We start from the raw sequence: 13,226 nt of genomic DNA, 5'->3' as shown, positions 1-13,226 counted from the left end.
CCTCAGTACCAGGCTCTCAGAGAATAGGCGTAGACGTCGCCGAGGTGGTACCCACTCGAGAGATAATTGTCAACCAATGCGAGTGCACCACACCGCAAATGAGCTGGATTGTTGTTTATTCGCTACAGTCTCCTTGAAGCGTTTATTTATGATTGGGCAGTACCGGCGTAGCAAGCTGTCTAAGATGCTGATAATGAAATCTGCCCGAGTGGAAATTGTTGTATATTTCGATTAGGAAGTCAGCATTGGAAGGCTGGTGAAGTGGTACCGTTTCGGTTACAGAGGTACCATATATTACCGCCTTGGTTTATGATGAATCGTATGATGTAAAATCTAATCAGGGTAGTAGCGGCAGTACTAGAGGCTATCTATCACCAGACCTGAGGAGCGGCGTTCGTTATGTAATAATAGGCATTATTTGTTGTTATATTATTATTATTATCCATCCCAAACTTTTGATGCGTTGATGATTGTGATGAATTCGAGCAAAAAAAATTGAAAGTTGACTAAATTTCGACCAGGCGAGCAGATGCGTGTGAAAGACTTTCGATTTGGATTTTAGGGGAAAAGCATCGGGTACCGGGTACCGCCGAAATATCGGATTATCAACAGTTAAAAAAATTGAAAGCGATTCCCAAATTTTAAGCAGGAAATCAGAAGTCAAAGCAGGAAGTAATCGTTATTTCGGCTAGTGATGCTTTTGGTCAGGTCAAGGTGGTACCTTTGGCGGTCATACTCGGGTTAAGGGGAAGTTGTCATGTTCACGCACATGTTGTATAAAAAAATGAACGCACTAAATTACTGCTGTTTTATAGCATAGCTAAAAAGTTTCGATTGCGGAACCAGTGGAGGTGGTACCCGAACCAATACACCATTACAAGTTTATGCACATAAAGTCAAACAAGAACAAAACACTCAATGCTACAATTTACTTCATTTATATAGCTGAAACTATTTATCCTATAGGTAGAAACGGCCGACAGGTAATATCTTAGTCACGGTACCTGCATACAGACTCGGTTGGCTGATGGTGAGCCTTCATGGTACGCCCACCTGTGGCCACTACAGTTTACCTGTTTTCATACTTTTGTTCCTATCTCTTAGTCGGCGCTGGTTTCCTGATATTAAGGTACCGATAAACCCACTTGTTCGGTACTGTCAGTACTAACAATTCTTCACCAGTACTACTACTTTTCCCTCCGACTATTCTGCTGACAGTTACAAGTTCTGCTAAAAACTTCAGAATCAGTGTAACGCGTTGAAGGTGGTGGTACCTGGTGCCGTATTAGCGATTATGTATGTAACCATAATGCTATAGAAAGTTGTCCATGAAACAAATTCACTTTCAAAAGGGAAATCGTTTTCGGTACCTACTTATTAGGGTTCCAGAATTTGAATAAATTCGTTTGTAATGCTTAAATTTTGCCTTAAAAACAATAATTGAAAATCGGCTTCAATGCGTCTCAACCGAACACATCTGGTGGTATCCGCAGATGGTACCTGGCCATCAGGGTATCAGAACTAAAATTCAGGTAAATTTGTATAAGTATGTTTCGGGTAAGTCAGGTATCGCATCAGAGAATGGTGGTATTATGGGTTGGGGACCACCATGACGGTACTCAAATTAAAGTTCAACTTGTGAATGATGGCACTGACAGTTTCGGCATTGCAAGTTGTCTCTTGCAAGTGAGTTTAACTGAATTCTAGAACCTAGTACTGCTTCGTCGATACTCGAGGATTAAGTACCATAATTTAACCACAAAATTTCATGTAAATATTTCGTCTCACTTAAACCCATGATTTAACCTACCTGGGGCAGTATCGTAGACCAGTACTTGTCGAGGTTCACCTCCAACCTTTTCTGCTCTCTTGGTACTACTATAACGGTAAATCGATTTCCCTTTCGAAAGTCGCATTGCATTATTATCCGCCTTGAATCAACGTGTACTATCTATTATACCACACTGTAATATTATAAATTGTTTTTATCTATTATATTATACTATTACAGGTTTTAATCTGTGTCATTAATTCTAAATAAGGGATTATGTGAGGTCATGCGGATGTTAATTATTATTTTATGTTCCTAAAATATTTACGTAGAAATCAATAATAAATAGGGTGCCAGCTCTGTACAAATACGTGGTGGTAAAAGCAGGAGAGGTTAGCGACATGTTCACAGAAGGACTAGAGGAGAGGGGAAACGGAAAGGGAATAGTGGGCAACCTGTCAACAGGCGTTTCTACTTATTGGTCTCATCAGGCACGAGTATGTACGAGTTAGATACATCATGTTGTGCATGTTGGAACCCATTCGCACTTGCTGGTGCCTGACAGTTGATACGTCTGGAAAGAAAAAAAGAGGGGATCATATGCAAAAGTTTCTGCAATTTCGGAGATAATGTCACAATATTCACAGGAGCTCAACATCCTCTTTCCGTCTCTATTTGACCGCTCTAGTCTTTCCGTGAACTTGATAATATGCGAAAACTTTAAATGACCAGCAAAAGAAAAAGTCCAATGGTGCTAAATCAGGTGATCTTGGGGGCCATTCAATTCCTTTTTTCTTACCTGATAGCCTGACGAGTGAATCTTACCTCGATCTGCTTCAAGATTTCATCTACCCTCACATTGTGGATATCCTTGGTCAGATCCCAGAGAATGATGTATTTTTTCAACAGTGTGGTGGTCCGCCACACCATGCAGTTCCGTGCGTAACTTTTTGGATCGACATTGTCCCGAACATTGAATTGGTAGAGAAGGTTTCAGAAGATCTTCGCCACGGAATAGTGATAGCATGCGGTGACCTAATTCCCGAAATGCTACATAATGATCGTGAAGCGGTTGAACGAAGACTTTAGTATTGTTTGGAAGTAAATGAGCCGCAATTTGAACACTTAATTAAATAAAACATAATTTAAAAATTGATTTTTTTGATATATCTCACCGATATTTTAAAACGTTTTTTTGCAACAAAAATTTCAGCATAGTTGTAAAGAGAATTGAAATACTTTTGATTTGTTGTGCCACTTGACCCCCCGTGCCATTTAAGCCTCTTGAAGGGGTTGTCACCCCGTTAAGGGGGTGACTCTACATCCACGAATTTATGATCTGAAAATGTCTTCCTTAAAAGTAAAAATTGACGTGATTTTCTCAACGGGGTTTTCCGAAGAAAAAACTTCCACGCAAGATATTTCAGGCGGACTGTGTTAAATGGGCCACCCTGTATAATCCGAGGGCAGTTGGCATGTATTTGTGCAAACCATCAACGTTGCAGAAATGCAGTGGGGACAAATCCATATTTTGACGGTGAAAATTGATTTGTGCGTTAAAAATTATTGTTTAGAGAGTGTTCGAAAGTCACGTTCAGCTCCCTTTTAGCAGAGATATGGAATGGCCCATGCGGGTGAGCATCTCGTTCCACATGGTACTATTGTCAATTCGATAAAAATCTACTATAATGTGTTATTTGAAAATGGCACGTGCCAGAAGTTCGAACGCATTTCGGAGATGGTCACCCTTCAGAACGAGTCGTTCTAGGCTAGTTAAAACCGAGTTTAAACTCTGCAAATTTTTCTTGTTTGTGATGTTGATAGGCCCATGAACATGGGGCCCTGATGGGATTCCCACCCATCGAAACTGGGACAAGTCTCGGTAAAGACAAAGACGGATTGTGCGTATTTTAAAACGCATAACAGCTCTAATATGATTCGGCTGCTGCTTCTTCAGACATTTCCTCGTGCAGATGGTATGTGGATTATTTATCAATGATTCTCGGGCTAATGAGATCGATAAACTCATCCAGTTTTCAATCGTGATCAGGAGCGTTCCTCGAAAAAAGTGCTGAAAATCGTGGCTACGCCACTGGTGCTTGGCCGGCAATCAAACACAATAAATTCTCAAGCGATCGTTTGATTCAATAATCGTTAATTAACATCATGATAACTTACCGATTACGCATATTTGGATCATGATTTAGATAATAATTTAAGCGCGATTTCCCGATATTAGACTTGTGTAAGAGTACCCCAGCTTCAATCTCTAAAACAAGCAAAATTGACTATTTTACTTTGCAGTGGAGAATCTCGTACCGAGACGGCTGCCTTAAGGGAGTTAGGGCCAAAGGGCCCGATATTCAGACACAATTCTCTTCGGGACCTCATTAAGATCATCAAGATCAACCATTTCACGTCTGCTCCATGAAAATACCAATCGCTTTCATAGATTTTTTTGCCGATTTCGCTGCTCTGAGAAGACAATTTTCTTTTGGAGAATTTGGTCTTTAATGGATTTTTACCTGATAACTGATCTCTTCTGCGTTGTAGGACAGGAGGAATAATTGGAAGGTTAGCAAAACGAAGTACGGACAATATAGGATGAGCCGATAACCCTATGGAAAAGAAAATTTGCGGAGGTTTTTTGGCGTGGCTTATGAAGGTTACGTTTAGTATCTGCAGAAGCATAGAAGCCAGCATCAAGGAGGTAAACGTATATTCAATCAAAATTCCGTTTTTGATCCTGTCGTCCAGATCTCGAACAAACCTGCAAGACGCTTCCTTATGAAAAATTACTCTCATAGATATACGCACAAAACCTGATCAAGTTCTGATGTTCCCTGATCAACTGCTTTAAATTTCGCTCGGCCTCCTCCGGAGGCATTTTAGCCCTGACGAACCCGTTTGCAGTTTCCACGAAATAAACGTTAAAATTTTTGAACTTGTGCTGCAATATCCTCAGCTTAACCACAACATAAACCATCAAGGTGTTGAATAATGTCATGCTGGAACAATTCCCCGCACCGGCGCTTACGCAAACTAACATTTGAATTGTAAGGACCAGTTCGAAGTGCTTTTGGGCGTCAAAGGGCGTCCACATGATTATTAAATACTCGGGCTTCTCTGTGGCATTGGGGTGAGATGTCTGGAAGTTATGGTACTCCATGAAACCTATAGGTTAACGTGTCTGAGTACCGTATTAATGTTTTTTTGAGCATACCTCCATAAACGCTGAATAAAAATGCCATGATGTAGGTATACGTAAAAGTGAATAAGTTGAAGTTGCGCACTTGTCTGTAGTGTTTCCTCAGAATTCTCGATACCTTTCGCCCATCTCCATTTCCTTCGAAATTATCTTTAAAAGCAATATTTATGAGCAGAACTGTCTTTCTTCCCATGCAAATTAGCAACTTGATAGCGCAACAAGTAATGTTGACCGCGATTGCCAAAATCGTCATAGCTGCAAAATTGCTCTTGTTAAAGGGAACATTTTAGGGCGTCATGGCACCTTTATCATAGTCAATTCCGATATTCTGCACGAAGCACACGTTGATTGTTACGAATGTCCACACGAAGATGGATCTCGTCAAGAATTCGTAAATTTTATAGGGCAAACGCAGATTCTGTGGTAAATCGAGCTTCCAAGTGCCTGACGCCATCATCAGCCACTTGGTAGAAGAGAACATCGCGTATCAACAATTATCCGTTACTGACTAACTTAATAAAGAAATTGGACTATTTTCGCCTTGGAATTACCCTCAATACATAGTCATTATTCAAAGGGATTTTAAGAATTCAGAAGCTTTCGTTACTGCATGATTACATATGTGCATTCGGGGTCAATTTCTAAGAAGCAGGACCCTGCAATTCATGATTTCACGTGCCGATGCCACCCTCGAGCCAAACAGGTGCATGAAATTCATATGATCAGAACAATACCAACATCAAGACCTGTCATATGACCCTTGGAAGGTTTGTTGTAATCGCAAATGCCCATTGTGACGCAGACGTTGCTCACAAACTCCTTGACAGACCATGAAACACCGTTATACACAGAGAGATGAAGTTGCGGGTCTCACCTGAGCATGTAGAGATTATTTCAAGTTACTTACCTCAAACTGAAGGTACTCCAGAAGAAGTACCCCATCTAACACTTAAAGAAAAAAAATGGAAAATATTTCATTTTTTCTAAAAATAGTCACCTTCGAGATCGACACACTTTTCCTAGCGATCTTCCATGATTTCTATGCCCTGTTTATAGTACGAAGCTTCGGATGTTTCACCTCGGCCTGCACTTTCTCATTATGGACGAATCTCTTTCCACCGGGCCATTTTTGCAAGTTTTTGAAATAGAAAATAATCTGAAAGGATCAAATCTGGCGAGTACGGCGGACGAGGAAAAAGTTGGACCCCAGATTGATTGATTTCGGTCATCGCGATGACTGGTGCGTTGTCTTAATGGAACAAGACTTTTTTCCCAAGTTCGGTCGTTTTTGTGTCCACTTTGATGTTGTGATTGTGACTAATCCCACCTATCCTGCGCACAGCTTTCTTGTATCCAATGGATCGGTCAAAATGCGATGTCCAGTACTTTTTGAGATTCCCATCTTCCCGTGCAGTTTTGTGGATTTTCACCACAATGTCTGGAGTGGTCAGATCTGTGGTGTCATGAGGTCGACCACTGCGCAGTTGGTCTAGGCAGCGCTCAACCTCTATCGTCTAATATTTTACAGTGGTTAACGAAAAACCAGATTCCCTCAGAGTGGAATCTGACTCCTCTTCGATGTTAAATCGACTAAGACCTTTCAAATAAAAACACTGAATCACGTATTGATGACTAATTTTTTCCACCTTCACAAAATCTCTACAAGGGTTCACTAAAAACTACCCCAAAACAAGCATAAATCGAGGTAGTACCCCTAAACTTTATATTAGCTCTTAGTAGTATACGCAAATTTTTCTTATAAAAATGTGTCAGGTCGGGTACGTTTGGTACTGTCCTCGTATGTAGCCATCTGTATCGCCATGTGGCCATCTGCACTATTCTGTGGTCATCTACATTTCGTTCCATCTTATCCCATTGTATGAGTTTGTGCGAAGTCGCCTGGCCCTATGGATAAGTGGACCTCGTTAGGCCCACAAGACAAAATGACCCTTAACCATTGAGACCTCATCATTCTTCCTTATAACTTTCAGTGAACAGTTACAAGTCTGATTATTGCAAATTAGTCCTTTAGTGCAATAAATATTGTTTTTTAGCGTAATGAAAACAAGTTGAGTTTCAGAAGTTCGCAGATCTATCAACTCACAAACCTTCGTTAATGTAGTGCAGGAGTTTGTTGCAGATGGCGCCCATTTCGAACATTTAATTTGGTTAATTTTCTAGCAACAAACAACTTTTCTTTATTGTTTATGTATTACAAAACTGTCTTGTTATCCCCTTTTCTCAAAAACTAATCGATCGATTTTACATCGCGTTACATCATCGAATGCGGTTTTGAAATGTCTTTGGTTTGAGGCGTCACTTGACCCATGTTTTAATTTTAAAAATGGGTCCTTTTGCCCTACCGCTGACGCAAGCAATGTTTAGAAAAATAAACAAACGTCCCAGATAGTGTTTTTTGTCCTACTTAATGCCGTTTTTGAATTTTTTAAAAAGCTAACACGGGGGGCTATTTAGATCCGCACGGCGCAAACATACGTTCGACGCGTTTGAAGCGAATTGCTTAACACTTCTTCTTGATAGTTTTTTTGAGACTTGTTTCAACATAATTTACGTGGGCCCCATGTTCGTCGTGGAATGCCCCCTTTTCACCCGTAGCTATTTAGAGCTGCTGCGTTCTACCCGTCTCAATTGACTTCCTCAGACGTTGCTAAATGTCCTGTCTCTTTCCCCTTCATAGTTCTCGTTCTGGACTCACGTCGCGCATGCGCACAACATATAGGAGTGTCTGAAGAACGAAGCCGGTCGAAGCCATTAGAGCGATAGAAGGCCGCAGCCTTCGAGGGCTTAACTGCATGTGGAAATGGAACGTTCAACAGTGGACATAGCGACCAGAAAAACTATAGGGAGACAAATCTCCACAAAAACAAGCAAAAAGGGCAATTTTGTAGCATTTTTCCAAAAAGGGCTCCTGTGTCGACTGATGCGTTCTAAAGGTACCATTTCTACCCTGGTCTCTGTAGAGGTGAGGCTACATAATTTTTTTTTCGAAGAAAAGTTTAAATTTATTATGAAACAGGATGTACGCACGTAATTTGTGTCCCCCAAAATAACATAGTACTACACCCCCCCACCGATTAAAGCGTACTGTCTGTGAATCCACGACGCTAGCAAATCGTTGACAATGGAAGGGGAAGCGATAGTCTGTCTCTCTTGCATTTATCAATCGCCCCTTTGCCTCTCGCTTGCACTCACTAAAACTCTATGTATATAGCAGCGAAAAAGGTACTGTCTATATATATTATAGGTAGACAGCCTTGGGTACCAACCACAAGACACTCTCGCTTTCACAAGTAGGTATTTGGGTGCTGCCGTAGCAGGATTTCAGCAGTGTTGACGGTAATCTAGTACTACAATCGCAAGTGACAGTACCTTAGTCGCCATCTTGGGTAACGCGTCTTCGCTGTTCTATCAAGTTACTAATTTACTAGGGAATCAGAGGTAGTACCTTGTCTTGTTTGTTTTTGCCTCATTATCGTCGAACGGCGACGGTACCTAAAATGCTCGATACTCTGGAATTTGTAGATGGCATTTCAGTTGTTTCATGGCTAAGAAACCTAGCAGGAACCTAGAGGTGGTATAAGGTGAAAAATGTATGGCACTACCTGGAATTTTCTAGTTATGAGTGGTATTTTCGAGTGGTATTTTAACTGTTTGGTTCAGCATTTAGAACACCAGGGTACTATATGAGAAAGAAGGGCAATGAAGAGTTTTCTTAGGTTCCTTTGGGTTCCCGAAAAGATCGATGTGGTACTTACTGCCACACTATTGTGTCGATGATCAATAACCAATTGATTAACAATATTAGTATAGAATAGTCTTGATTCTATAAGAAATTTATAAGGAGAATAGAAGCGGTAATAGCAATTTAATTCTGCGGTAGTATACCTCAAGTCACCTGCTAATGATACATCATCATGGTGGTTTTGTTGTAAGAGAATTCTATCAGGATCATATGAATTTGCAGCGACATTATCAGGTAGCCTACCTGTAACATTCACCTGAAAGGTGCTCAACATCTTGACCGCTGGTCAAGTTTCTCCGCTGCCTCTCCTTATAGCCTGATATATATGGTTAAGCCATGGTACTCTAGAACACCATGAAGTACCCGCAGAATACCATCACCAACGTTTAAAACCACCTGGCGGCTTTTGGTTTATTCATATGGGTACCGGCGAAAGAAGAAGTGGTAGTAGATACCAACCACCATGATCGGTTGGGTCACCATGGTACCATACGGCAACCACTTATAACAGGCTTGTAGCAGGTGGAGGGAGAAATATTGCCGTTTGTGATGGTTCTTTGTTAGGTCTGATAATGGTACCACTACCGGTTGTCCACCACTTAGAGGTCTCGAGGTACAATAGAAGAAGAAATGATACTAGGATTGCATGAATGAGCTAAATTTATTGAGTTTGTTACCCGACTTAAGGAGTTGAAAATTCTACTTTTTCAAGATAAATTATGGTAGTTCGAAAAGATTGTAAAGGTGGTTCCCTAGCTGGTGCCACCAACAGCTTTTGGTTCATACAACCAGATTGAATAAGGAGAAATGGTAGCTACCACCATCAGCACGGTTCGGTCGCCATGGTACCATAAGGCAACCACCTGTATCAGGCTTCCAGCAGATGAAAGGCATAAATTTGACCATCATGGTTCTTTGTAGGATTCGCCATTACTAGTGTGTTTTATTTTTAACTAAGAGTTCTCGTAGTACAATGACAGAAGAACTGGTAGTACTACTTACTATTCTTAGTACATATTTGATTATTTTAATTTTAGTGTTTAATGATGATTTTAATTAAATGAATGAACAATCTGAAGGTAGTACCAAAGGAAACCAGAGAATTAGCATTAATGTTTAGTTTCGGTACTAAAAGTTGTTAAACTAAATTCTAAAGTTAATTCGGGTTTGGTAAGACTCCAAGCACATTTGCCTGCTCGTTTAAGGCTACAGGAACAGTTCTTCGTCGTCAAATTACTGAGAATACTCCTTAAGACCGATTAAGGTATAATGTCTAAATTTTCTTTATATATACAATATATAGCAAATCTGTATAAAGAAGAAGAGATGGTAGCAGGTAGGTACCATCAAGATACATGGTTTCGGTCACCATGGTACCATATGGCAACCACCTGTATCAGGATTCTAGCAGGTGATAGACGTAACATTGACCATATGGTTCTTCGTTCGATTTGCTTACTATTACCTTGACAGGTTTATATCCATTTTTCACCAAGAGTTCTCTTAGTACAATGGCAGAAGAGCCGGTACTGGGGCTAAATAATTGAGCAGAGTCTGATTCCATTGCAGTTAAAATACCCAAGTTAACTCCTGAAGGTTAATTTAAGTTTATAAATTTATGGACGTATCCTGAGGGTTCGTTCTCCTAGGTTGCTTAACGTTTGAACATAATTTTTTAACAAAAATTCTGGTTAAGATAATAAATTCCGGCTAATTTTCTGGGGTTCCCTCCCAATCAATGTATTGTATAAATAAGAAGGACATCAAGAAGATAATGGGTTCGGTCACCATAGTACCATATGGCACCCACCTATATCAGGCTCCTAGAAGATGTTACGTATTAGTTTAACCAGTGCGATTCTTCGCTGGGTTGGGTAGTACCTCCTTACTGGTGGCTTTCATGTACCACTGAATTTTCTCTTAGTGCAATGATAGAAAAACTTGGTGTTATGGCATCACATGACTGAGTAAAACTTGGTTTGAAATCTTACTGTTACTCTTACTGTTATTTTCATTTTCTGATCGCGTCAATGACGGTTTAATAACAAACGTGGTAGTGGAGATGGTACCTCTGCTTTAGAGGACAATTTTGAGTTTTTTTATGAGTAAATCACGAAATTCTCATTTTAGACTGCAAAAACCTTTAAAGTTAAGTCAGGTTAAATAGAGTTAGCCCACGTTCCGTAAGGTTAAACGAATACTTTTAACTCGAGAACTTTGAGAATTCTTCTTCTTCTTAAGGGCAGTTCAGAAGAAAGGTTCTCCTTAAAAGAATTATTTATAATCGACCAAAAAGTAAGTAATGAACTTCGTACCACAGTGCGGCCACTTGCATATCAGGCTTCTAGCAGGCGATGGGTGCAGGTTTACCCATTATGATTCTTTACTCTCGTCCTTCAACGTTGGTCTAATTCGATTTAATGCTGAAAGGTTTCTTGGTACAATGAAATAAAAAGCCGAATTAGAACCACAGAATTTGGTATAATAAATGGTACCTAAGAAATGTTGCGGAGTATTAGCAACCTTTGACGAATTAGTGGTTCTCAACTAAATGGAATGTGTGTAGGTCGCTGATAACGATTGTAATGGAAATTAGCCGGTACCACGATTTCGTGTAAACTATGGAGGTGTTGACGATAGTGGTGCCAACGTCTTTGCCTCAAATAACGAACCTTGATTGATTCAGAAGTGGTTAAATTACTGGCAGCCCAACATTGTTCTTATACTACAGCACCATCCGCATCCGCACCAACTTATGCGGACCTAATAAGCTCTTCGGCATACCTTACCATCTTGCTACCACTTGGTCACCATATGACCGCGCAAGTGGTACCATCGAATTTCTACCCTAACAGAGAGAAGGGAGAAACTGATGTTTCAAAGGGGAATTTAAAAAATCGCACAAATTTTACATTAAGTCTGACCATCTAAAAAACCTTGACTGAAAAAATATCGTAGACCAAAATTTGAAGGTAGACAGAACCTTAACCCATTGATCTTCATTCGATACCGCTTTTATCAGGAACGCAGAAGTCTTGGCTAGTGCCGCCATATATTCAGGTTGCAATTCTTCATTTCATCACATAGAAGATCTTCAAATTGCGTCATATAACTAAACTGAAAGCGCTACCACCTGGAAACACCCAGGCGATCTTCGTTTGAAGATCAAAGCGAGTCAACCGAATGATCTAGAAGAAGCACAATGTATTAGAAGAACAGAAGATCTAGGAGTATTATTTGAAGACTGAAATATAATATTGCTGAAAGTTGACACGAAGTGAAGAAGGTCTTAACCCGTTGATCTTCAAGAAGAACTAGATATTAGGGGAGCAGCTTTCGAGAGGTGGTACCGGTGTTATTGTTTACCTTCATGGCTTAAACTGTCCCCATCTGTTGATCTTCGCTATGAGCGCAGGATCAGGTGGGCATGATGGTGCAGAGGAAGTTGCTTCGACAGGTGAAGATTGAAGAAGCACGAGAATCGTATTGATTTTTGTTGCGTTGCTCGTAATGGGAAAACATACTTTTAAGGAGGTTTTTAATGATATTCCTGCAGATATAGCCGGCGTCTCTCGATTCATTTTTCTTGATGATTTTCTTGATGACCCCATAAACCCCTTTTAAGTCCCAACTCGCACTACTTTATGATTAGGAAAGTAGAAGTGGGAGGCGGTTCCGTGCCCGTGGAAGGGCAAAGGTACCCACCGGCTTTAAAATGGCGTTTAAATGTTGCAGAGCGGCTACCTGGGTAGTCTCCGATGGAACCTGGGCGGGTGGACCCAAAAAGTGAAGTCTTGGTACTGGGGCAGACCTTTAGTAAGTCATCGTAGGTCCTGTTTTCTTCAATATTATACAGCACTACGAAATAAGCATGCCTCCGGCGGTTCTAGAGTACTGCCGGACGTTTTTCAAAGGTTCTTTTGATGCTTGAAGCACTTTTAATTCAGCACGAGACACGCGAGTTGTTTGAGTTTCTTGATGGTACTTCCGGGTGGATGGGGGGAAGGATGAAATTGCTTTGGAAATTTTTTTAAGTATTTTTGCTGATCACACGAGAACACTGGAATTTTTTTGCACTTATTTTTTCTCTAGTTCGAACACTGCTTTTATACTTTCGACTGGCATTCATGCAAATTTAGTAGTGTTGTCTAATCTTAAAAAAAATAATCTCACAAAATCACATAATTTGACGTTAAAGGAACGTTGTCAGAACCTACTTTAAACTTACACTTTCGAAGGTTGTTTCAGTGTCAAGATTCATCACACGGCATGCATGGGGGCACGTTGTTTATACGTTTTAGTGTCTCTACTTTTAGAACACCCCGTAGATGGATTACTCTCTGTGTTATGGCGCTTGTGTGATCCTTCCTGTAGATACGTGACCTTTGTCTTTGTCTCTTCAACTTCTAGGTATTATTAGTGCTTCCAACTCTTGTTAGTTTAAGTTATCACCCCCAAATCTCCCAATAATTCAAACTTTTAAA

General features: G+C 40.3%; 2 protein-coding genes across 3 annotated transcripts in view; one reads left to right on the top strand and one right to left on the bottom strand.

Annotated features, from left to right (window-relative positions):
- dysc (dyschronic) overlaps positions 1–13,226 on the top strand; it is a 42,269-nt gene that overhangs the window by 23,965 nt on the left and 5,078 nt on the right. The window contains exon 13 of one of the 2 annotated variants that reach the window (XM_066287550.1): positions 12,478–12,558. The exons of the other annotated variant lie outside the window; for it this stretch is intronic. Coding sequence (XP_066143647.1) covers positions 12,478–12,558 — 81 coding nt within the window. The remainder of the gene's footprint in view (positions 1–12,477; positions 12,559–13,226) is intronic. 2 annotated transcript variants of the gene reach the window in all.
- On the bottom strand, positions 3,987–5,560 carry LOC136341824 (odorant receptor 10-like). Its single transcript, XM_066287165.1, has 7 exons — positions 5,283–5,560; positions 4,995–5,234; positions 4,594–4,945; positions 4,442–4,541; positions 4,297–4,389; positions 4,091–4,246; positions 3,987–4,040 (listed from the first exon to the last, which is right to left on the bottom strand). The coding sequence occupies exons 1-7, from the start codon at positions 5,458–5,460 to the stop codon at positions 3,987–3,989; spliced, it is 1,173 nt and encodes a 390-aa protein (XP_066143262.1). The 5' UTR covers positions 5,461–5,560.

The sequence above is a fragment of the Euwallacea fornicatus genome, chromosome 11 (assembly GCF_040115645.1).
Source record: "Euwallacea fornicatus isolate EFF26 chromosome 11, ASM4011564v1, whole genome shotgun sequence".
Lineage (NCBI taxonomy): Eukaryota > Metazoa > Arthropoda > Insecta > Coleoptera > Curculionidae > Euwallacea > Euwallacea fornicatus.
The sequence above is the reverse complement of the archived record's forward strand: the minus strand, read 5'-3'. Positions and strand labels throughout refer to the sequence as shown.